A 26457-nucleotide genomic window follows, 5' to 3' on the forward strand; every position below is an offset into this window, starting at 1 on the left:
AAATATCCCAAGCAATGTGGCAGTCCTTGAGTAGGCTGCACAGTGAAAACTGTTGCATCTAAATTGTGTTTGAGCCAAAGTACTGCTTATTAAAACTGAACACTACATTGTTGCTTCAGATTTTCTGCTCTCTGTCAAAGCTGGGAAATCTTCCATGCCATTCTCAAGCATAAATCTTAGCTCTTTATGTTCTCAATGTTCTTTTTATCCATAAAACATCTCTGAGAAAAATTTACTGAAGACCTAGAAGCTGTCGATGACCCCATTGTTGTATGTGAGGGCACAAGCCAGAAAGAACCTGTCCAGGCTACCCTGTATCTGTGCTAAGATTTGTTCCAGGCACAGCAAGCGTTCCGCAGCTCGCCAGTTAAAGGGCTTGTTCTCTTGCTGCCAATGTCCGGGGCATGCAGCAGCTGTAGCTGACCAGACACGGGCACAGGGCACTTAACTCTTGTGCAAAGACAAGTCAGAGTCTGTCTGACGGAGCTTGAGAAGGTGTTTTCCGTCTGTGGAAGAGTTCTTTTTGCTCTGAATTCTGAGTGTTTCGCAGGACTAAACAATCCAGAGAAAGCAAGGGATCTCTATCCCCTTAAACTAAAATGCTGACAGTTGCGATTCAACTAATCCACAAGCAATAAAGAAAACGTTTGCACAAAATTAACTTGTAAAGGTCCCGGTGGCTACGTAGCAGCTTCGTGCTGCGGAGGCCATGTGAGCACAGGATGGAGCCAGCCCTCTCCGTAGGACTGAACGGGTTGCAGCCAGGCTCCACGGGAGCACAAGGTGCCGCTCTCCCCTGCACTGCCCTCCGAGCCCACGCCAGTGTGCAAGGTCACAGCATCATGACACAGAAAGGATGTCCCCGTTGTTTGAACTTTGTGCCAAGCTTGGGACCTGCAGGGTTTTGTCAAACAGAAGAGACGAGGGTTGCACACACCTTCCCTCAGCCCTTTGTACCTGCGCTTGCTTCGCAGCGGCACGCAGAATCACAAACAGGTAGCTCTTGCTCTTTTGCCTGTCGTAATGCTGAGCTTTAACCCTTCTCTCTGCCTTGCCACAGGGACTCAGCCGTTTCCAACAACAAGACTCCGCACAATAGCTCCATCAGCCACATTGAGTCTGTCCTTCAGCAGCTCGACGAGGCCCAGGTACAGATGGAAGAGCTCTTCCATGAGAGGAAGATTAAGCTAGACATTTTTCTTCAGCTCCGGATTTTTGAACAGTACACCATTGAGGTAAGAGGCCTGCGTGGCCTGAGAAAGGTAGAGCTGTGGAAAGGGGGTGTATGCAAACACAGCTGCAGGATACACTCTGAGCTGTTTGATTGTGCTCAGTGGTCCAGTGGCAGAGAGAGCTTTAAATTTAGCATGTGCAAGCTAAAAATATGCTTTGGAGTATACTGCTAGCGTGCACTGAAATAGATTTAGGTCTGCTCGGCCTGTGTGCTGCCTATCTGTCTGCTTTGGGAAGAAGCTTTATCAGATGCCCCTGTATAACTCTTCATTGACTGTAGTCAGTCAGGAATTTCAAAGTTGTCTCTTCAGATACAAACACAGATATCTACAGACAGACATATGTGGCTTTAATTCACAAGAAAAAACTTTTTAAGAATTTTTAGAAGATAGGGCTTGAGCATCACAGTCAATTTATGAAAAGGAAAGAGGGGAAAAAGAGAGTAATAAGGGAAGCCTTAAAATGTAATTTTATGTAGCTGTGTAAAAAAGTCTTTCAGTTCTGTTTTCTAGTTATATTTTGAAATGCAAAACACCAGATGCAAAGCCCATCAAAGCAGTAATAAACAGCATCTTTAAAGAGACTGCAACCAGTCTCATTAATTACTTGCTGTAATTCTGATAGAGCACAGTGTGAAAATCACAAGGTGTCGATTAACTTGTGTGCAGAGTCCACCAAAGCCATGTGTCAGCACTTATGTCCCTTCAGAGGTGTGTTCCTGCTGCCATAGCCTGCTGCTGGCTGCTCGGGTCATGCTGCACTCTGGTTTATGATGATATATTCCTGTGGCATTGTTTTTAAATCTGTGGGTAATCTCAAGGTGGGTACTGATAATTAATGGGAGCCTTACTATGCTGTGTTGCACTGTGTAAGAGATTTTTTTTTTTAAAGACATGATAAATTATACTGCAATAAGGGGCTGGGAACAGGGGTATTTAGATGGCTTAATCTATAATTGGATGACAGAGGTAGTGATCAGTGAGGAATATCTGAGCTTTTCTGTTGTTTCTGTGCAGTTAGGTATTGTGCTAAAGACTGTACAACTGTGCTTGATATTAATATAAATTAGAATGGTTTAACATAGTTCTTTACCTGTTAACATACAGCCTTCCTGATTTGGGAAGATGGTATTTTTTGTTAGTGGGTGTATGTCTATGTGTAAATGTAATATTGTATGTCAAATAGCATGCTTTGAGAATGATGGTTGCCCTAAGAATGCAACACTCACAATTCAGAAACTCTCTACACTGTATTGTTTCCTATACTTAAAATAGTAGGTGTTTTGATACTGCAGACTGGCAAGTTTGAATGGCTTAATGGCTTTTACTCTAAAGACATAAATGATACATGAATGTATATATGCATACATATCTATAAATGGCACCTGTGTTTTCAAAAATGAAGTAAAAAAAATACATGAAACAAATGGTCCTGGAACATACAAATATATCCATTGACATGGATGACATACTGATGAACTCATGAGAGCTGGTCTCAACATCTCAGCTTTTCTGTTTTTCATGGCAAATTCTAGGTCTGAATCTAGAATTATGCTGACTTTGAGTAAATATTTAAAAGAATTCACTGTATTCTAATTTGATGTCTTTCTATCAAAGATCTCAAGACTCTTTGCCATCACCATGGAGTGTCACTAATGAGGAAACTGAGGCTAAGGAGATGATGTAACTTGTCCTAGGCCCTTCCACATGTGGTGTCAAAGCTGGGAATACTATGTGGAGCCCTCAGTTTTGTTCCTATATATATCCCACCTCTGTGTCTTCACAGACACTGTTGAAGTCATTCTAGTCTATTAAGAAATTAAAAATCTGGCGTGTGCTTCAGATTCTTCCTGAACCAATTAGCTAGAAAGGACTTTAAGGAAAATCACCACATAGTTGTCACTGTAGATTTGCTATTTTTTTTGTCATGAAGACATCTGAATTCCCTCTGCAAGATTAATGTTACAAAGAAATCTGAGAGCATGTTTTATAGAGAGCCTATGGGTAGATAATTTTGCTTGGAAAAGTTTCCCTTTCCAATAAAATATTTCTTATTTTAAAATAATTTACTTTTTAACTGAACTCAGAATGAAAAATATTTGCATCCAGGTCAGTATCTTAAATTTTATATATAAATTTAGTGATCAAATAAGACAAACAGCTTGGTGAATAATAGTAATAAAAAAAGCAATTTGAAGTAACATATTAAGTGATACCTCAATACTGTAGGTTTCCAACAGCAGCTGAAATGGCTCAAAGTGACACAGTAACAATCCTTAGAAACTAGATTGCAGTCAGTTGTCTCAGTAGAATAATAAAGTTTGCAAGTCAGTAAAGGAAACTGTTACCAAAAGTAATGAAATTATCTTACGCCATTATTGGGAAGCAAAAGAGTTTTCATCACCATAATTAAAAAGCATGTCGTATTTCTGATGTTTGATTATTCTAAGTTTGTAAGAGAAAAAGATGGTGAAATTAGGGCCAGGAAATTAAATGTCTTTTCCACTAAAGATAAGTAGTTTGAGCAGTAACTGGAAATATATTTAGGCTTTAATTTTCCATAATAGCCCAGATTCTGCACAGATTAAAAGGAGTGAAATAATGTGTGATTTGCAAGTGAAATTCCCCTTTCCTGGTGCAGATAAGCCCCCTTCTCCGTGTCCCAAGAGCCGTGCCCATGGAGCATAGCCCCTGAGAAGCCCTCGGCCGCGTTGCCGCCTCCTGTGTGTTGCCGCACGCGGGAGCCGCAGGAGCAGGGCCCAGGCTGCAGGGCATGGCGGGCGCCCTGCCCGGCCCGCTGACGGGCTTGGCGAGCGGCCGCCGGCCTTGAAAGGAGCGCTCGAGTAGGTTGGATTGGCCATTAGGGTTGGCCGAGCGCCTCTTGCCCGTCCTTCTCCCGTGCAGGGAGGGTGCAGGAATTGCCGGCTGGCTGTGGGTGAGGGCTGTGCTGCAGTGGCAGGTTGCCCCAGGGGCACCGCGTTGCCCCAGGCTCCCTGCCTTGAGGCGCTGAAGCAGAGCTCGCTTTGGAATGGCGGCGTACCATGTTGTATCGAGTGAGCGGCTCAGTAGGTGTCTCTGTGCTTCCGCCATCTTGTCAAGCGCTGTGTTGTCCTGCCTCGCCTATGGTCTCTCCTCTCACCCTTGATTTCTCACTTTCTTGGGTTTCTGGGAAGCCCTCGTGCGACGGATCCTTCTGGGAGCTCTGGGAAGTGGAGTAACTTGCCCCTCTCTAGTAGAGAAGCAGCTGCGGAAGCCTGGCTGCTCCCGGCAGCTCCGGGGAAAGCTGTGCCCAAGAGCTCAGTCTCAGGGAACAGTCACAGCCAGCCATGCTGCTTTCCACTCATTGTGGTACCAAACATCTTTTATCCTGTTCATTTTTTACACCACCTTCTCCTTCTCCTTTCTAACTGATAATGCAAGCAGAATAGGGATTTTTCAATTGCACAAATGACAAATAGATGACTAGCCTTTTCCTTTCATTTCATGTCCGACTGCCTTTTGCTGTTTGGGAACTTTACTCCTTTTACTGTCCTCTCCAGATATTGAAATCCATACCACATCCATGGACCACATAACCATTTCCTTTGGCACTCCGTCCTGAACTTGCACCATACCCTTCTGCTTTGAAGCCTTCTGCTTTATGAATATTTCCATAATCTCCTCTGCCTGCCGGAGGTTTGGAGTCCAGACAAAGCTCAGAATTAAGAGTAACACTTGTTTCCATTTCTTTAGGCATCATTGGACCTTCTCTGTGCTTCAATGAAATCTGCCAAGCATTGTTTCATTTTGACTTCAGGAAAAGTATTTTACCTAAAGAGAAGCCATTAGCCTTTTTCTTTGGTAGGACAAACAGCTGCATTCATTTAGGATATCTAAGGACTTCTAAGCTGCACGGGCAGCTTTTGTGTTATATCTGAGTCAAGGCAGGTTTGGCAGATATTGGTTTGGATATGAACTCTCAGGCACAGAGCATGTGCTGCCTTTGCTTTCTTGCCTTAATCTCATTATATTGACTGATATTTACGCTCTGGGCTCTTAGGATGAAGCATATGAAATCCAAACTGTTCCAGCACCTGGAAGCAGGCATAACAGAAACATGAGAAAACTTAGCTATCCCTGTGGGAGGTTATCTACCTTAGATTTTAAAACCATAAAATGACAACCTATTTTTTTAGTTTAGGAAACATGTCTAATTTTGACGCCTTATTTGTTTTATTCCTTTACCAACTCAATGCATATTTCAAGACAGGACAGGATCATTAAGAATATATTGTTGCACTTTCCATATGATACAGACTCCAACTGAGTTTGTGCAGCCAACCAAGCAACTCAGGAGTTTGCATGCAGTGTGAACGTGGTAGCTGATCGGCTGCAAGGAAGCAGGGTGTAAGACCCAAGGGTCTGTAGCTGGCAGGCATTAGCAGCCCTGTTGGCACCCCACTGAGCACCTCGTGTGTATGAAGCTCAGTTGAATACCAGAAATATATCGCCAGTAAATCCTGTCAAACGCAACTTCTTTCTTGGTTCAGAAATAGTCATTTAATGACTTGTTAACCATTATTTAAGTGAATGTTAATATACAGTAAAATGCAGATAAAATGCATAGCGCATGAATGGTATAATGCTCAGAGCTGTGACTCCCATCAAGATGACCTCTTTCCAGAGTAACTCTGCCTATTTTTTCATTTTGTCTTTTGAAGAGAGATGGTCAAATTCACCAGTGGGTCTCACAAAACTGACTGAGAACAGGAGTGATCTCAGCAGGCGTCTGTGTCTGGCATCAGTTACTGGTTACCCCCAAGGAAGCTTCTCTCATCTTCCTGGAGCTACCCAGCTCCTTCCCTTGTGTATATCGTTTCCTTCAATGCCTGTGGATCTGTGCAATGCTGGACAGAACCAGACCTAGAGCAACATGGCTTCTAGGTCATGACTAAGTCCTAGGAGGGATTATTGGGGTCCCACTGTACAAGATTAATCCTATCCTTTGAAAAGCCCAGTGATCACCAAGGCTTTCACTTGCTGTATATCAAATTTTGTATCATTCCATCTCTTTGGCTCAATTTCACCTACTAATTAAATTTTTCAGACTTGATTTCAATTGCTGGCTCTTCTAGCTGTTCCCATCCACCCCTAAGCATGAATTTAGAAGGGAACAGGAGCCAGGCTTCAGACAGCATTTCACTTTACTGTTATTTACAACTCACTTGAGCTTCTCATTCCAGGTTTATGACATTAGCAGAATCTTTCAAGTGAATTAGCTGCCTGCTTGTACCTCCATACAAGGTGCTTTATAACTCCTCATTGACTTCTAACTGCCACTCAGATATGAACTTCCTTATTAGAAATAAGAGTTACAAACATTTTGATACACACTTGAAATAAAGAGCGTTAATTTTTTTATATATATCTACCAACATACTTTTCAAATTGCACATTATCTTTTAAGAAAAATAAGGCACCATTCTCTTCTGGGTACCTTCTCTTTCAGAGTTGAATTGCGCTGTTTATATAGATATTTGGAGGATTCAGAGGCCAAAATCACTGCAGCAGAATCATCACTGTGACAGCCTTTTCATACTTCAGTGGTCAAGGACCCCACTAAGCCAGTGTGGCATCTCTGTCTATTACCCAAAAAATGGATGGATGTATTTTCATATTGCACAGTGTCAGCCCAAAATGAGGACAGGGAAGAAGGAGCAAACTTTCTGCTCGTGTGGTTTGTAAAAGTGACAGTCTCATTTGACCTTTCCTATCAACATCTCCTTCATCACCTATGGTATTAGTCTGCTTGTAGATGCCCTAATAGTGCCATATCCAGTCCCCTGCTCTTCCAGCCTGCTCTGAATTGCAAAGCAGAGGTGGGTGCTGTCGCCTCTGGCATCTTTATAGCCAGATCCATCAAATGTGCCTCAGAGGTCTGGTCTTCCCTAATGCTTTAATATTTTTTTTCCTCTCTGCACACACAAGCATTTCCTCACCATCCAGGAGTCCCACTTATCTAGTTCTGATTCCTCCCCAGTTTACTCTCATCTACTCTCATTTCTCTCACAACTCCCCTCCTACTTTCGTTTGCTAAGGCATCTTTACTCCTTTCCAGATCCCTCTCTCAAGCCTATTCTTGCTTTGTGTTGATGGCTTCTACTCCTAAGGTAGAACTTTCTCCTCCTCCTCATATGCCCTTAGCTAGTCCATATGTGAAAATACCAGCTCTTGTATGATTCACTCACCATGTAACATTTATTCTCTCTTGCCTGTTTCCTCCTTTTCCCTCTTCAGCTCCTTTAATTTGCAAACCAAGTTTTCTGGTTGGCATTAAACAAGAAGGCTTTAGGTCTTTAACACTGAATTCAGAACAAGCAAGCAAGAAACATTCCAGGCTCAACAGCAATATTTTGTGGAAAACTTCAGCAACAGCATCAAAAATACATAAAATTTAACAATTAAATGATTGCAAATAGTAAATAAATGTTGATCCTTTGGTAGGCTCCTTGGCCTAATTCCTGAGCAGTCTGTAGACTGGGAGGGAGACAGCTGGATTGTTGCTGCTGCTACTCTTACTGCTATTGATTTTCACCTGTACACTTCTTTTCTGTATAACCACTGGACTGAAGATGGACATCTCCCCTCAATCATGTTAGTTGCTGGTGTTGCAAAATGGTAAATCCAGAAAGCAGTAATGCAACAGAGGGAATTTGTGCACATTGAGCTGCTGCAACTCCAGCTTCTAAGCTGGAGGATGCCTCCCCAAGGAGCGTGAGGTCTAGGCTGTGGTCAGTGACTACAAAGCAGAGACCCAACTCAAGGAGTCTGTATTTCTGTTAGAGCCTTGTGATTGTAGCATGAAGCTCAGTGCAAATCCAGCATTTGCTGGAGTGCTGAGAAGAGCTCTGTGCTGTCACTTGCTAGCTTGGGGTCACCACCTGCATCTCTCATTTCCCCATTCGTGAAGGCAGAGCATTTATCTCAGGTGAAGAAAGAAGAATCTCGCTTTCTAGGTTGTGGTCAATGAATAGCTTCATCGTGTGTTTCCTCCTCACTGGTACTCTTGGCTCCCTTGACCTTCCGTGCTACGTTTGGCTTGCTTTGTTGGCCAGGAACTTCCTGTCCCCTGCAAGGAAGGGCTCTGTTGCTGCACTGCAACAACACGTGCAGTTTGCCTTTGAACAGCACGGGCACTCCAGAACCAGCCTGTGCTTACGCAGGCCTCTGCACTGCCCCGGTGTTCTCTCGTGGCCCTTCTGTTCTGGCTCGACTTCTCTCTCATGCCAGAGCAGAGTTTAGGGCTGCTCTCTCAGATTAGGGCAAGTGAAGGATGCTCAGGTCTACTGAGAAGCACAGGCAGTGGGAAGGAAAGTGAATAAACTTAAGAAGTGCAGTCAATTCTTTCCACCAAAAACTCAAAAGATGAACAGAGTGACTGTAATCAGCCGTTTATAAGGGTCAAAAGGGAATGAAACAAATTCATGGCCAAGTAAGCCTCATTTGTGAGATAAATGTCCTGATTCCTGACAGAGGCCCAATGGAATTGACTCTTAGCACAGTTCAGCAGATAGGACGCTGTAACGCAGCTCAAGTTTCATCAGAGATGTCAATGCCTAAGTCATTTTGTGAAAGCATCCAAGGCCCTTTTTTCGACTTGAAAAATATACATCTGCACTTAACAGAAGTGCCTAATTACAGCTTCCTCCTGAAGAAAAAATATTCATTTTCCCTGTATCCAAGTCAAACCAGTTAGAGAATCAAATTCTGACTCTGGGATTCTTTCCAAAAGGTCCAGTTTGAAGTATAGACACTGCTGGGATTTTGAGGCATTGGCTGTACAGACAGGAAAGGAAGTGTCTTAATGAGATATGCAAAGCAGCCTGGTCTCCAGGATAGGACAGCAGATTGGGATTCAGGAAGCCTGGGTTGTTATCACAGCTCTGCTCCTGCTTTTTGCCTTTGTGTGCCTCACATTCCCTTCCAACCATCTGTCTGAGCTGTTCAGAGCGATGTACCCAACCTTCCCGTGCACGTGCTTCGCTCGGGAACTCGGGCGATGTTCTGCCCCTCGCTGGGCCTGCCTCCTTCCTTTCCTCCTCCTAACCAGCACCCGGGGCAATTGCCCCTTGTTCCTCAGCACCCACCCAGAGACAACTGTCACTCCTGCCTCCTGCCCTCTTGGTGCTGCGTTTCTGGCCCTGCAGAGCAGCCTCTTCTAAGCCCGGCTGGGCTGAGTCCAGAGCCACCCAGGTGTTTTCGTGCTGTCTTAGCCCTGGTTCCCAATGCCGGGACCCTGACACGCAGCCCCCTGGTCTGGCCTTGCATCCCGAGCAGTTTATGTCCTTGCCTGCTTGTAATGTCCTTTCCTTATCAACTGGAAACCATGGATAAGAAAACCATGGTATTAGAGTGTAAACACTTCAGTGCTTTGCAATGGGTAGTAAAAATGTAGATTTTTAGATGCACCTTCTTCAGTGTGGGGAGCCTGGCAAAAGCTGGCTGTCGCCATGAGCAATGTGGAGCTCCAGCTACCTGGGACATTGGGGATGCCTCTTTCCAACACACTTGTTTTGGATCCCCAAGGCCAAAAGGCCAAGTGCACAATAGGTAGGAAAAGCCTTTTTTTTCTGTTCTTTAGTGGAAAATATCATAGATTTAATGATAGAAACACTGCTGCCACTGTGTGCCTTCCATGGCCAACTGGAAAAATTACTAAGGGAAACAGCACCAAGATATAAAGAGCTACAGAGACAGTTGTGTAAAAGTGCTGGATCTTTGAACATCTGGGAACATCTGCTGATTCCTTCTTATTTTTATCTCAGCCCACCTGACAGTTCAACCTTCCAAGAGATTTGTCCTGGGAAAAAAGGCACAGGATGGAGAAATGCTGTTTTGATCAGATACCCCCTCACACAGTGTCATGGCTGTACAAATTTGCTGATGGGACATATTCTCTGATTGTTTTAATCTTTTCTATTACTGTCACTTAAAAATGCATTTAGATATCTTCCTGAGGGCACTCACATGGGAATTTAAAGATGTCTGTAGGAAATTGGGAAATAAGTTGATTAACCTCTTGCAAATTTGAAATATTTTTTTTAGTAACCAGACAGTCAGTGCAATGAACTCCAACAGACAAGATTTTAATAGCTCATTAAAATATATATATATATATATATATAATATGTATTTCTGAATGTATCATGTTACATGCTTTTCTGTTAACTTCCACAAGCTGAAGTCTTTGTACTGAACCTTGCACTGCAGAAACCTGCGCTCATGCTAAATTCATTCTGCTGGGTGTAGTTTGAAACAAAGCCAAGACCACCTCAGTTCATATCACTCTTAGCGGAAGATGTTCATTTAAAACCCTTTCTTTTTTGCTAAAATCCTTCTCCAGCATCTTCTTTGACCCTTTCTCTTTAACTGTTCAATCTTCAAATAAGCTACCACATTCCTGGTACTCCAGATATGGCATTTGAATCATTCAGGAAAGGGGTGAAGGAGACTGTGGAAGCAGTTGTTATTTAAAGGTAATTGAGTGGAATGGACAGCAGAGGAAAACGGCAGCCTCTCAGGATGTCCATGCTCTGCCTTGAACCCTCCAGCTGAGATCCCAGGTCCTTGCTTGAGTAAATAAGGAGCTTTTCTGCTTCTCTCCAAACAGAGACCCAGCTTGTGCTTGTGTCTCCTTTCTGATGTGTGTCCGTACGCTCCCAGCTGGGCTAGAGTGAGAAGGGCAGAAAGCTGGTCCTTATGGGTTCCCTTTCTGTGTCTGCTTTGCGTGTAAAGTATGCTTGTTTGGAAGGAAACTGAATGGTGAACTTTGAAAGTTGGCTACTTAGGAAATAAAGCACCTTATTTCATGCAGGCTGTGAAAAGCACTTTTAGTGAGAGACAGAGAACATACTGCATCATAACATTTCGGGACGTGTATTTAGATACTTTGTTCCAACTCTCCTGGATCTAACTATGAAAAACTGACTTACAAATCAGAATTTATTGATTTATTTGATTATTTTGAAATACTTTAAACAATTGCATTTTTCACCATGCTAGCCTGTATATGTGATTTAATTTCCATTCCCTTTACCTTCCTTCCCTTATTTGAGCGGTATCAAAATGGAATAAATAATAATAAGTATTTCCACGTATAATCTGCAGCACACAGTGTATTAGAAACATTCAGGCCATTTGGGGATTATGTGGTCACAGGTATTGCAAATTGTTTTGTAATTCTGTCAGCGTTATTTCTTCATTTAAATTTAAATTTGTAAAGAAACATTATCTCAACCATCAATGTGAACAGTTTCCTCTTCTCTTACAGTGTCCCATGGAATGTGTAAGGGGAAAGAAGTTGTTAGGTTCTCTTTATTGTTGTTGCACTGATAATCTTGTCATGGATCCTCACTTGGGCAAACTGTTAAGACCTGTGGTTTAGGATTTTCTGGATCAGACTTGAAATGTGAAGTACTTTGATGATCAAACACAGTGTTAGACTAACATTTTTCATTGACTTTGAGTGAATACAGTGTCCGTCTTCTGCCCATGAAGGTTACATCAGAGTTAGATGCCTGGAATGAAGATTTGCTGAGACAAATGAATGATTTCAATACCGAAGACCTCACCCTGGCTGAGCAGCGTTTGCAGCGCCACACCGAGCGCAAGCTGGCCATGAACAACATGACCTTTGAAGTCATCCAGCAAGGACAGGATTTACACCAGTACATCATGGAGGTCCAGGCTTCAGGTAAGCAAGACAAACTGATTGCTGTTTTAAAAGGGAAAAACAAAAACAAACAGACAAAAAAGACCCTGCACTGCAAACAAAAATACGCTAAGAAAACATTCACGTCTTTTGACATAGAGGAAGGACTGTTCCACAGGTTTTCGGAAATCTCTGATTGGGGATTGTACGTCGAAAATGCTGTGTCTTTGAGACACGAACTCATTGAGATCCAGGCTCAGTCTAGCCATTCTAGAGCCCAAGCTTGTTAACTTTTCTTCAACTAGACTTTATCTAGAGACAAACTAACCAGATGCGCTGGCTTAGTTCTTCTCAGGCTTGATTATGTCTTCCCTTTGCTGCGTTTCAAGGTGCAGACATGCCTGGGGGACAGAGAGGGAAGCTAGTTATCCAGCAGCCCTCTGGGAAAGAATCCAAATGTGAGAGCCTTGAAATTTTTCATGAAATGGAATTCCTGTTTCCAGCCAGCAATAATTGGAATTATGTATAAAAAGGGAATATGATAAACGATACTAGAATTTTCCTCTTCTGTGCGCATTTGAAAGGTAAAGATAGTCACTTGGATGTAAAAAACCTTTGGCACATACTCTTAAATGACAGACGATTCATGCTGGTAAGGAGTTCGATACTTCTACTCTGCTTCTAAGCAATAGGATATTATTTCTAAGACATCCCATGAATCAGAATTTTTTTATCCTGGCATTTTGCATTAGGAAAAAGAGTATCATAATTCAGATTAATCATTGCATAAAGTCCAGAAGTGAATGCTACTTGCAAAGCATTTTAGCATTCTTAAATGTCTGGAAAAGAGTGCAAAGCAAGAGCAATTTCTACCCTTTCCCTCCGTATACACTTTCAAAATAAAGATGATTTTTATGGCTTTATTCTTTGGCAAACATTTTGCTCATGGACACCCACCTTTAAAAATTTCTGGCAGTGTTCAGCCTGATTTGGCAAGCTGCCCTCAACAGAGGCTTAAGGACACCTAGAAGAGCATGTTGTGAACGAGTGCCTTGTGTGGAACGTGGGAGCTTGTGTGGAACTGCCCACACTGTGCCTGGTCCTGAGGTCCTGCTCCCCTGCTTTCTGCAGCAGCAACTGTGTCTAATACATCAGTTAAGATGCTACTACTCTTTTCATCTTGGAAGTATCCTAATGTGGGTAGGAATCTGTGGGAGGTTCAGAATATGAACCAGAACAGAGCACAGCCAGCAGTCTCAGTGACTGATTTTGGCGGGGGGGGCGGAAATCTGTATTAAGAAGTTAACAACAACTTCTTTTGGATTGCAGATGATGATTAAATATTAAAAGAAGTGAATTAGATTTTTTTTTATGTGTTAAAATTATCTAAGTTAGTCTGTGAAGCTACCTGAGAAAATCCATTGCTCTAAAGGCAAGGAAGCAGAAACCTCATGGGGATACAGAGTAACTGTAGTTAATCAAAGGTAATATTCCTGTCTGCCTAGCACAGAATGCTAAGTGCTGGGAGAATGGCGAAATAAGGGAGAAAGATTGCTCTTGGGAGCCCACTGTTTCTTATTTCAATAAAGGACAGTTATACTTTATAAAAAATTCATTTAATTTTATTCCCCCTTGCCGAATCCTGTACCACAATTGTTCGATGCATGTGTTAAGGGATGATTGCTCTTCCAGCCAGAGCTGTGAGCTTGCAGGGGAGCTGTAAAAATCAACTGCAATTGCTGCTTTCTATTACACAGTGTCACCATTGCTACAATCAAAGCTTGACTGTAGCCATAGAAGATAAAGCCATAAAAATTGGTTTTTCAGGGACATTCTACCTGCCCAGCCACTGTGAACTGCACAAGGTTCCTTCATTTCTTCATAATTCACTTTCTGCTTAATTCTTTTTAACACATCACCCGAGAAACTGGTTCCATTTTGATCCCTCTGGGTTTTTTTTTTTTTTGGCTTAGAGGTCTTCAAGATAGTAAATCTGTCAGATAAAATTACATGCATATTTTACCAGGCATGTTCCCTTTTTCACTTGGAAATCTTGTGCAGGGAATAAAAGCAAGTTTGAAACATTCACCCACTGTTTTTGCCTGTCTCATGCAGATTTGGAGCAGCGATTCTTATCGTGCTGTGGGGTGTCTGGAAATGCCTATGAACAGAGTCATGTGGGTGCAGTAAAACCAGGGCCCTGGGATGTACCAGTCTCAGTGCAGATATTGAGGGTGTCTGTGCAGGGGCTGCCCCTGTGGAAATGCAGTGTTTCCAGGGTGCCAAGCACAGGGTTCTGGCCTGTCATTCCTTGTGCTGCTCCAGCATGTGGGTGAGCCTGAGTGGGATTAGTCTGTTTTCACCATCAAAATTTTCATTCTTCAGAAGAGTTTTTGCTTTTAGTAGAAAATGCACAGGAGCTAGAAGTCAAGTGGTGTTTCCTGATATTTTGTGGTACCTTCAAATTGTCTGTCTCACTAAGACGTTTGTACACTTCAGGAAATCCCCTGACTAAAGCTAAATATGTGGGCAAGAACTCTTAAGAATGGGCACCGTTTTTGGTGCCTTACTCAATACCCTGAAAAGGTGTTTCCAAACGTGGCAGCCCAAACACTTCTGAGAAATGAGCTTCCTATGAAGAGTTTAGGATTAACATTCCACATTGGTGTAACATCCCCAGCTGCTGTGACAATGCATTCAGGTAATTCATCAGCATATGTCCTAGACACTCTTCCTCTAGGTACTAAATGTAGTTACAACCTGATAGTTGATTAATTGACCACCCAGATTTATTTAGTTATTGAAGTTCATTTGCACTGTAAGTTTCACTGTTAGAAATAGCACCACTCTTAGGAATTGCTGAAGGTTTACAGAGAGGCTTTTTAATGTCTTAGGAGACATTTGTCTAGCTAACCCTGAAATACACTTAAAAAAAAAAAAGGAAACAGTAATACGTGGAAAAATCAAAGCCTTTTACTGTACTGACTGTTAGATTAACATCATTCCCTTCCTCCCCACCCCTGCAGTATGGCATCGCCTAACAGGGGAATGTAAATCTGTTTCATTTTTGTTGTGATATAAATGATAATTTATAGTTTAGGAAATGGATGTTGCAAGGAAGAGGACACTAAACATTTCTGTCACAGGTTTCTAATAGTTCAGCCTAAGAACAGGTTCAAAGCAGCTTCGGAACAGCTCTGTGCGGGCCAAGGAGCGATGCCCTTCCTTGCACAGGAGCAGTAGATACTGAACAGGATCTCATGTTGTGACCAGCTCAGCTATAAGCAGTGTAGGTCTTTTAAGATGCCAGTCAGTGCTGGTAGTGCTGGCGGCTCTTCTTTTCTGTGCTTTTTTTTTTTTTTATTAAGAACATTCCCATTTGTTTTCTTTCACTTGATGTCTGCTTCACTTGTTGAGACATTAGAAGAAGAATGACAACCGAGTTCAATTTATCAGCAAATCAGTTGTACTTTTCTGTCAAAATACAAAGGAAAGATTTTAAGGGGGAAATTATTCTGAAAACAAGGCTTTCCCTTTTGCAAACCAATCTTGGAGCCGAGTGAGCGCTCTCAGCACATGTGCTGGCCTCGCGGTGTAAATCTGCATGAGGTGACAAGCAAGAAAGGGCAGCTCATTCATCATGGGAATGCAGGCTGCCCTCGGATGCATCCCAGCAAGGCGCGGGTTGCTGCTGATGAGGTAGCACATTCCAACCCCTACCAGCCGCGGGTGCGTGAAGGAAAACTGCATTTAATCCTGAAGAGGTGTGCTGATGTCAAGCACACGAAAAGCCCGCCGTGTCCTGAGGATGCAGAACCACATGCAGGCTAATTGTAACAATGGTGCCTGGCGTCGGGCGGCTGAACAGGGTTTCACTCCCAAGAATAGAAATGGATATTGAATTTGCAATCTTAAATGGGAAGCCGGGGGCCATTCCACCTTATTTGATAATGAAAAAAACGTTTTGTTTTGGCTGGGAAAGGAGAGGGAATAAGCCAATCACTTGCATTCCCATGTGCTTTTTCTGATAAAACTAGAAACCAGGGGAAAGAGGATAAAGTTGATCATAAGATAATGATTATTTTGTGCAATGGCGTCTTTTAGCTGTCACTGTGAAAGAGGCTGAAAGTCACAAGCCACTAAGATTGATAAAGGGGGGAAAAAAGACATCATTCTAAATGGATTTTTCAATAAAGGCCAAGCTTTTTGTACAGCAGCTTCTCATTAACACATTTATTTTTAAAATGGCTTTTATTTTATGAAATCAAGTGACTTAGGAGAAAAGTATAGTTTTTTCTCAGCATTACACCAATCTGATTATTTTTATATTAGGTTCCTGATCCCCCAGTATTGAGGCCAATGGCAGAATTCCAGCAGATCTCAGTGAGAGAAAAATTGTATCTTTATTAGTTTATAATCACATGGATTACAGCAACATGGAATAACATCATAACAACTCTGGGCCAGCCTTTTGCCAGTTACACTGGGACCTGGCAGCGCTACCGTCTCAGTGTAATACAGCAGCATTATGTAAAGCTCTGCTTTTTATTTCATGCGACCACTGCACAGGAGGACCATGGGCTCACAGGAAGGTTTAGGTTGGAAGGGATCTCAGGAGGTCTCTACTTCAACCTCCCGGTCAAAGCAGAGTCATCTGTGAGATCAGGTCATGTTGCTCAGGTGTTTATCAGTTCAAGCAGGATGCAAGAGATGGGAACATGGTACCAAGCCACTCTTTCCCTCTAGTGTGTCCGGATTGGATGGAAGTCAGTTTAGACTGACTTAACTATAGGTTGGATTAAGCTAAATTAGTGTTAACAATCCCCTGCAGTACCTAGATGGAAAGGACGTTTACCCTACTGAATTCTATGCACCTATGTTGTCTACTGTTGTGCATCAAAGAACTACCATTTACTTTCTTTATTTTACTTAACTATTTTTTGTCTGTTTTCTATTTCTACGTAACTATTTTCTTTGTCTTCTCTTTCCATTTTCTACATTTCTTTTGCTCTTCTTCTTTTCAACATGTATTTGCATAATATAAATTGAATTGAATGAAATACTGTAAGAAAGGGATTTTTCCTGATGTTTTTATTTGGCGTCATGTAAGTTTTTGATAAAGGTTGTCACATCCTACTAGCCAGATGTTGATGTCTAAGATCAGCAGTGATACTGGAGAAATGCAACTTTGTTGAAGAATATAGTGATACAGAAGAGGAAACCAGACAAGGCAGAGATTGCGTATGAGAGTTTAATGAGGAAGATTCACTCAGAGAGTTTTAAGTCTGTGTCAGACAGCTACATTTTTGGTCATGTAACATCTAGAATCGGAAAAAAAGTCCAGTGATCTTTCTCTGTGCATGTTGTTTTGTTGTAGGCATTGAGCTGATCTGTGAAAAAGACATTGATCTTGCGACACAGGTTCAAGAGCTGCTGGAATTTCTTCATGAGAAACAGCACGAGCTGGAGCTTAATGCCGACCAAACTCACAAGAGGTTAGAGCAGTGCCTACAGCTACGGCACCTGCAGGCTGAAGTCAAGCAGGTGAGAGTTTTTAACCATGCTGCAGGCTTTCAAGCAGGTTTTCTACCATTACACTACATGCAAACTGCTAAACTAGCTTCGAGAGAGTCACCCACCTCTGGGAGACGGTCTTAACCGCTTTGTGTAACTTGATTTTTAAAGTACTTGATTCTGCTTTGCGTAAAGTACTTGACAGGCTACAGCAAATAGCACTGCCCTTTTACAGCCATAGGCTCTATTCCCTGCCTTGTGCTTGTGTATGACTCCATGAATTGCTATGGGAGCTCTGGGCAGAACTGACCCCAAAGTTCATCAACTGGAGGATGCCTCAGACCACGTGTGTCCTTCTGAGGTGAAGACTACAGCTGTTGTGAAGTGCTGGCTCAAAGCAAAGGATAACTGAGCTGGGAGGTCTTAAGTTTTACAGCAGTTTAGCCTTCTCATTTATTGCTACTGTTGGCTTCCAGTAGTCTTTATCATCTTCTGAGTGAGAAAAAAATTATATCTGTGGTCTTTATCCTAGGACTTGTTTAATCATTTTAGCATTGTTGCACCACCTTTCTTCCAGATTTTATTCTAGTTCAGGCAGTCATGTTTTACCTCCCTATTTTTCCCCTGATATTTTAGTTGGATCTCTTTCATTTCTTTTGCTTTCCTGTGCTTCACAATATAATGCTACACTTCCTGCTTCCTATTCCAGAGGTGGCTTCACACTTCAGGGAAGTGCTCATGTCTGGATTTTCGTGGGATGATATTGGTTTTCATTAGGAAAATCCAAAGCATTTTTCCAGACACCTGAAAGGTTCAAGTTGCAGTTTTACCAATGCAAGTGTTCATCTTTCCAATCACTACAAGATGTTCACAAAAAGAATTTGCTACTTTATTTACTAAAAAGCAGCTTTTCAGTACAGTGAGTGTTCAGTAAAGTTCAAACTTTAGAGTTATCCAAGAGTAAGAATTTTTGCTGGCATCAATAATCCAATTCAGATAAAGTGTTGCTCAAAAATTTACTTTTGAAAAAGAATGGCAGCATCACAACATACGTTTTCTTTCAGAGACTTCTTAGGTAGAATGTTTTGCAACTCTAAGTGAGACTAACATCATGAAAGAGATAGAAAGGCGAGAGTAGTGACAAGTGTTGCAGAAATACTCGAAGTACATTTTTAGCATTTTTTCTTTGTTTTTTATTGTATTTCATTTTAGCTCTTTTAAAATTATTTTCAGCATTTTAGCATTGTTTCTTCCTGGCCCGATGCCAGGAATCCCCTTGACCAGGGTGATGGGGAGGCAGTCAGCCCTGGGACAGGGCAGTTCTCTCTGCAGGCGCCTCACGTTACTTGCCTCACTATCAAGTATTTGCTGCACCTTAACTATTGTAAAAACCAAAATCTAACCAAAGGAAATGGGTTTAGGATTGAACTATCTAATACTTGCTGTGAGAGGAGAACAAACAGCTGCTTTGAATTAGTGTTTCCTTAATCTAGCTTGGGACCATCAGTGTTTTCATCACTGTGTGACCTTTCAGCCAACCAATAGCAAAGAATCATTTTATTTGTTCAGCTGAATGCTTAGATCTTTGTTGCTTAATAACTTGTAAATTACTGCAACTCCAGTTTCCTTAGGAAAAACCAAGTGAAAATATATCTGTGCCCTATCTATTTGGTTTCCTAAAGATGACTCATACTCATAACCATTCAATGAATTTGGGAAATATATTGATTTTGGCTTGCAGCTCCTCTCCAGTCTGGTCCAGATTTCCCTCACTTTCATTTTAGTGCATTTGAGACGAAGGGTGATCTCAGTACTAAATTGTGCTCACTCTTGTGAACCAGTTGAGATTTGGTTGCCACAAGACACCTACTGTAGCCGTGGCTGAGTTCTGCTGACACAGTAAAGTGGGCCAGCTCTGGAAAGTGTGCATGTGTTTGTGTTTTGATATAATGGTTCGTGGAAATCCAAAGTCTTTTAACTATCTCTGTCTATCTAAGTCCTGTTTAGGAGAGATTCCTGCTTTAAATTTTAAGGCCAAGAGTTTGAGTGCTAAGAAAATGAATCAAAGTTTGGGGTCATTAGGCGGAACAATTTGAAGTGTGATGTTCTGTGAACTGCTTCAGAGTGGAAATGGTATAGATCAGCCATCCCAAATCCTTTGTTATTAAGAAATACCATTCCCAAGATCTGATTGCCCTCACTCAATGCCACTCATTTCCAACAGAAACTAAAGGGCTTGAATCACTTACATAAACGAAAAAGCAGAATAGACTCGTGAAGATAAGTTAAAAACCAAGTTCTATAGTGCTGTGCTTGCAGCTTTGTAGCCTTTGTTTCTTTTTCTAAGCATTGCACTTGAACAAATTTAGTCTCAAATATCGCCATAGTGCCCCACTGCAGCTTATTTTCACAGGTTGTCCTGAAGCATGTTTATTCATGTGCCTGCTTTTCCTACTTGATATTAGATTTGCTTCCAGGTTAAAATGTCCAAAGGATGATGGGAAGCAGTCACTTGGGACACACTGAATATCCTTGGATTTTTTCCCCAGTCTCATATACCATTGAGGAGCTGGAAGCCTCGGTACAGTTCTGAACACGGCCAAGATTACAAGGTGTACTTGCTCCTGGCTGTGTATGTGGTAGTAAAAGAGAAGCTGCAGAGGGAGCAGAGATGTAAAAGTTTGACTCACGCTGTTTTGCTATTGTTGACAAAATCTGGAATTTTTATTTGATGTCTGTTTAAAGCTGTCTCTTACCTTTGGCCTTTCTGCACATTCCCAGATAATGGTGAACCTATTCATACAGGGAACAATCAGAGAAGTGTCTGGGTGTTGTATTAGCAGCTTCTCTATATGTTTTACTGAAAAGATACCGAGTGCCATGTAAGTGGGAGTGCTTTTCTGAGCAAGTCTGGTACACCAGATACAAGTGTGTCTCCAGATACCAATTGTCTCTTTCAGTCATTTCACAGTCCTAATTCCAAAGCAGCCACACAGTGAAAGGCTTAACAAGTGATTGCATCTTGCACTTAGGCTTGAGGAAGCTTTGGGTAAACAGCTGATTTTTTTTTCTTACGTTATCTAAACCACACACACACAAGCAGAAGCATTTAAAGGATTTTCTTCATGACGCGGATTTAAGGGAAACTGAAAGGCTTGGATAGGAAGGTGGACAACTGTCATGGGATCCATGAAGTGAAAACATAAATCCAAATCCATTGTATGTTTTATCACCTGTGCAGTAATATCCTTTGATTTCAAAGAACAACTTGAAAAGCTGAGGGTCAGCTTTTACTAGCGAACTTCTACATTGCATTGGACTAAATCTGGGTTGTGTCTTGGCTGTAATATTTTCAGAAATGTAATATAAGTGTAAGCATTGCTGACAAATAAAATCCATCAGAACCTGATCTACATTCCTCTACCCTGCAAATTACTGATGTGTTTGAGTCAACAAGACAGTTCCACAGAGGATCCAAGTGTACCATAGAGGAAACCTGGCTCGTGTCAGTTATATGGACCCTCATCCTTCTTATTCAAGATTGTTACCTGCTAACCTCTCACTAACCAAGTTCCTTTTTAAGGCTGAGGTTTCTAGTGGTATTTGGACAGGGTAGGATACATTGGAGATGTGAAAGTGCATGTTGCTTAATGAGGTTGCCACTTCAAGTCTTTCCCGAATATAATTAACTTCAGCTTGCACTGTGGTATAGCAGGTAATATATAGCTTACTTCTCTGGTGGATTATATAAAGTCCCAGCCAAAAAGATTGCCATTGATAATCTCATTTCTTTTCCTTTGTTGCAAGTACAATAGCACCTGCTGATGAAAGAGAGAAGTGGACAAATGAAGCCTTCCACACTGTTGTACTGAGCAGAATGCAATTTTTTACAAATTAGGGTCAGCTATGTGTGTAGATACTTCCCCTTTCTTTCTCCTAAGGAAAGCTCATTTTTCTACCCCACAGAGAACTGAATGGCTACAAGTAAGGTGATAAATGAAAGGATGGAAAACAAAACAACAGAAAATCCCTGTTCCTTTCAGACAATTTAATGGATCACTTGGTGAAAATGATGGCACAAAAGGAATTCTATGCAGAATATTGAAGCAAAGTCAATTTCAAAGCTTTGTAAATCATGAGCTGAGTTTATAGAAGTGATTGTGCAGTCAGGATTTCTTGTGCTTCTGTGAATTGAATTCAGGAACTTTCTTGCTTTCTTGGAATAATTTGATACCCACGCAGGTAGAAAATAACATAACTAAGAATTTGCAAGTGTATTCTAGTGCTAATATTCTGAAGACTTGCCTTAAAATAGGACAAAGTGTTGCCATCTTTAAAAATAAATAAATAAATAAAAAGCTTGATCAATTGAATTGTTCATAGTTAGGATCTGATTCTGTTGCTATTAAAGCATGCATTAGTCTACAAATAGAATCTGAGAATCCCTAATCGAAAGCCTCCTGAATCAATATAAAATGCAGGATAGGGGATTTCTTCTTAGCTCCTCAGTGCAGGTAGAATCTGTCAGGTTTGGAAACTACAGGTAGAAACCTTGCCTCAGAGCTCAGATTTTTGTGGGAAAGAAGCACAGGAAGTGGAGCAAAAGGAAATTGTAGCATGACCCAGCAAGGTCCATGATTCCAGTCAGAAATTTCAAAAAGCAGCAGATCTTTGTTTAATTTCAAATCTCCATGTGTTTTTGCTTTGGCATATTTGTATAGAGGATTATTCATTTTTGTAATCAAAACTTGGACCATGGAAGCTTTTCACCATTTGAATATTCATGTAAATGACTTTGGACATTTAATTCTTCAAACAATAACTTCTAGAATAAGATTTTTGCCACTCCGACAATTTATACCATTAAGTCTTGATCTTAGGATTTCCTTTCTGCCCATTCAGCCTGAGACCACACTACGCAAGTTACCTTTTCTTTAGTTGAGCCGAAGCACTCTTTATAGGTGACTGCATAGAACTTGGTAAGGAAGTAACCTTTCCATAAGCACATCCTTCTTTCCAGGTGCTCGGCTGGATCCGGAACGGCGAGTCGATGCTGAACGCGAGCCTTGTCAACGCCAGCTCCCTTTCCGAAGCTGAGCAGCTCCAGCGAGAGCATGAGCAATTCCAGCTGGCCATAGAGGTAACACGAATGGGTTAATTTTGTTTCTCCTTCCACGGTGAACAGCATAAAGAAGAGTTATCTCTTGGGCATCAGACATTGTTTGTTGAAGGAAGTATAGGAATAAAGACTTTAGAAAGGCTATTTATCATTAAACTTATAATGCAGTCAGAGGTTAATAGGGAAATAAATTATTTATCAGCAGCAGCCAATTCTTCTGCTTTCAGATATCATCACTTGCATTCATAAAAATGACGTGCACTCATCTCCTGATAATTCCTTTGGTGAGAAAGGGTAAGATTAAAATTCACAGAGCAACCTGAAAATGGGAAAGGTTCATGAAGTCATTTTCTTCCCCAGTCGCAGATTTGCAGATTATTTTCAAAGCATTCATTTATGAATATATTTGTCACTGGATCTTAAATAGCACTCCCCCATACAGCCTTTGTTTGGTTGAGCTCTCCAGTTTTTGACAGTAGAAGAGAAATTCATTTAAACCCACATTTTCAAATATGTTTAACCTGGACCTCAAATACTAATTGTGAGTCAACTCATTTGCCTCCCACTTGCAGAGCCAGGACATGGCAGAGGGAGCAGCACCTTGTCATTACCACATCCTTGTCATTAGGTTTTCAGCTCGCACCGATTACATGTGAGGTGACATGTTGCTTTCTCCTGTTCATGTATACCCTTCCCTAGCTTTTTATGCCAACTGTTACCTTTCTACAAAACAAAGGAACAGACTGGTATATCCTTTTCTCTGGTTTATATATGTTCAAAAAAAATCAAAACTAACCAACTTTATGAAAATAATATTTCCATAGATACAGATTTGAAAAGAGGCCAGGCTTAGGGGGAAGAAGTGTATTTATATCTTCTGGTGAACTTTGAATAAACGAATATATATTATAGCGTTGCTAGGAATTGCAGAGTCGCAACAAGTGACTCATTTTGATCCAGTTCCACCAGCAGTAATGAAGCAGCAGCTCTTTGTCGCTGTGACTCCTACAGGAAAAGCAGGAATTTTGCTCAGTCCTGTGTGAGCTGGCACCTCACCGTGCTCTCCGCGTCCTGGCAGAGCAGGGCGAGTGCCCCTGTGGGTTGTCACAGCTTGGTGACAGCTCCCCGGAGGGCTGCTTGCTCTTGGTGGTAAACGCAAGTCACAGAGGGAGAGGAGGGTTACACCAGTGCAAGGGGAAATTCAGTTTGCAAAGGAAGAAAACACTAGATTAAATATTTAAAGAGTTTAAAGATCGACACAAGGAAGAGATCAGCAAAGCACACAGGGCAGGCAGGCCTCCAAAGGCATTCTAGAGGCTGAATTCATTTTCATTTAAAATCCTTTAAAGTCTGTTTAAAACAACCATTGTGACTCTCACATCGCTAAAGCAGCTGGTTATTAAATTTAACCAGTCATTCTTGAACATCTTTCTAAATATTTCTGCCAAGTATGAATCCTTTTTTGCTAATAGCTTTCTCTACATTACATTATTCATTAGTGTATTACTAGACGATTTCAAGCTACTTTCCAGGTTGAAGAATTAGATCATAAAAATATCACATGAGAATTTTTCAGCAGCAGTTACAAATGGGACACAGAACAGAGAAGTCTTCAGGAGATTTTAGGGCTTCTGTTTGGAAGATTAAAATCAAATACTGGACTAAGCCGTATCCGAACACAGCCACGGAGGGGCTTGGGAAGGGCCAGGGGCTGCTCTCCCCGGGCAGCCTGCAGAGGGATGTGGAGCCAAAGAGTTATTCACAGAGCTGGAGAAGTGGGCTTGGGAATGGGGCTCATAATTCAGCCCTGTGTGTAAAGTGGCTACTGAGTTATTTAGGGGAAGGTGGAGGAGGAGAAAAAAGTTTGACTTACCCAGATCTGATCTTGAAGGCAGCACACTGTAGCTCCAGTATGTGTGAATTTGCCTTCTGAAACCTATCTTGTGGTTGATATTTCATAGTGTTAAAAGAAAAAAGTTAGTGGAGGAAGTTTCTTTGGCTATGTGGCCCAAACTGCATTCCCATTTTTTTTTCTGGTGAAAACTGTTGTGAATATCTCCAATTTCTTTAGGCAATCTTCATGTTTTCTGGGGCTGATGTACTGTATCCTGCAGACAGGGCAATTACATACATGCTGATGCCAGCAGACTGCTTGGCAAGAGTGTGTTAGGGTGATGAGGCCCTTAGTGTCTGCTTTTGTACCTGCACGGTTTTATTGGATGTGGTCAGTGCTGGGGACAGGGTGGGTGTGCGGCCAACACAGCAGTTGCCTGCACTGGCCTTGTCCAAAGGGATCCACTGATGAGTGGAGCTAACCCATTTTGGCCAGTGCTTGCTGGTGCTCAGCTTTAATAACATGTTGCAAATGTGTGAGAATATTTACAACCAACGTGTTTTGCGAAAGGTAATTGTTAACTGAGGAAAACTCTGAAAATGTTTTAATCTCTCACATCTCCATGCTCACGCCTCGCTTCACCTTTCTACCATGTGTCTGGCACATCTGTACAACCTCTCTCTTTCCCCTCATGCACAGTCCCTCTTTCATGCCACTTCCTTGCAGAAGACACACCAGAGTGCCCTGCAGGTGCAGCAGAAAGCCGAAGTGCTGCTGCAGGCTGGGCACTACGATGCTGATGCCATCAGAGAGTGCGCTGAAAAGGTGGCCTTGCACTGGCAGCAGCTGATGCTGAAGATGGAGGACAGGCTCAAGCTGGTCAATGCCTCGGTGGCCTTCTATAAAACCTCTGAGCAGGTGAGCTGATCGTCCCCGTGCCCACGTCGTAGTTACTGGTACAGCCACACGCGTTCAGCTCCCACCATGTACTGGGAAGGTCCTGCCTCTGGCCAAGATCCCCAGTGAAATCTCTCCAGTCTTGCAGAATGCTGACCTGCTGCAGTGTCCCTGAGGCTCTGGAGAGGTCCTGGGTTCGACACAGAGCTGGATTTCCCAGGAAGGATCACTGCTGATTTGTCTTCCTTCCCCTGAGTGATCCTAAACGGAGGAAGAGTGACTTCAAAGTCAGCCCTGCTCTAGTTTATATAAACTGCCCTGTTTTCTGACATGTGTTTCCATGTCTGAATCCCCAAGGTTGGCTCAGACCAACCTTGTTAGCACCTGGAGAGGACCAATGTGAGTCCTTAGTGACCCCAGTTGGCCACCACCAGTGTGAATGGGCCCGTACGGTAGCTGAGACCTATGGGATTTCTGCTGTGACCCCGAGTGCAGTGGGTCTTCTGCCAGTAACCTCACAGCACTGACAACATTAACTGGAAGGATGTTTTCTCCAGCAGCGCAGCAGTGCTCAGCCACATGTGGAAACAAGAGTTTAAACTGGTCAAAACTGCTTCTCTGTCAGATATTTTAACCGAAAAAAAAAAAAGGCATTTTGAATTATGCAAAAGCTTTCATATTAAACTTTTTACTGAAATTATTTGAAAGCAATATGATTCATGACATTTTTTCCATTGTCTCCTTTCCAAATGGAAGACTTTCTGAAATCCTGTCATTTTAGTTTAAAGTCTTTATGTTGCTAGAGTGCATTTTGAGGAATGTAAATCTTCTTTTTCCTTGGGAATTGCTTACAATTAATTACATGCTTTTTGTGAGCAGCAGTAGCCAGTCTTTTCAATAACATTTAAACATCAGCGTGCTACAAAAGATGGCAAGATGGGAAGTGATTTCTCCTAAATCCTTCTGCAGCCCAGGTGATTACAGCATTAACTGTTACATGTTGACAAAACTCTACCACATTCCAGGCATCCATGTATTGAAAACACATTCCAGCTGGCTGCTGGCAAAGTTGAATTATTCATCCTTTGCATAACCAGGTGAACTTGTACTGTAGATGTTCAAATAGCCCAGCGTGGTGTAATTCACTGCAGCTAGGTAGTTTGTGTGAGAG

At 42.0% G+C, this 26457-nt stretch overlaps 1 protein-coding gene across 5 annotated transcripts in view; it reads left to right on the forward strand.

Moving 5' to 3' along the window:
• Positions 1 to 26457, forward strand: part of KALRN (kalirin RhoGEF kinase) — a 467999-nt gene that overhangs the window by 291169 nt on the left and 150373 nt on the right. For all 5 annotated transcript variants that reach the window (XM_088519566.1, XM_088519562.1, XM_088519564.1 and 2 more), the window contains exons 13-17: positions 1061 to 1235; positions 11769 to 11964; positions 17300 to 17466; positions 22457 to 22576; positions 25089 to 25307. In XM_088519566.1, the coding sequence (XP_088375692.1) occupies positions 1061 to 1235; positions 11769 to 11964; positions 17300 to 17466; positions 22457 to 22576; positions 25089 to 25307 (877 nt within the window). The remainder of the gene's footprint in view (positions 1 to 1060; positions 1236 to 11768; positions 11965 to 17299; positions 17467 to 22456; positions 22577 to 25088; positions 25308 to 26457) is intronic.

The sequence above is a fragment of the Tinamus guttatus genome, unplaced genomic scaffold (genome assembly GCF_059628265.1).
Source record: "Tinamus guttatus ecotype Peru unplaced genomic scaffold, ASM5962826v1 Tinamus_guttatus_pri_ptg000060l, whole genome shotgun sequence".
Taxonomy (NCBI): domain Eukaryota; kingdom Metazoa; phylum Chordata; class Aves; order Tinamiformes; family Tinamidae; genus Tinamus; species Tinamus guttatus.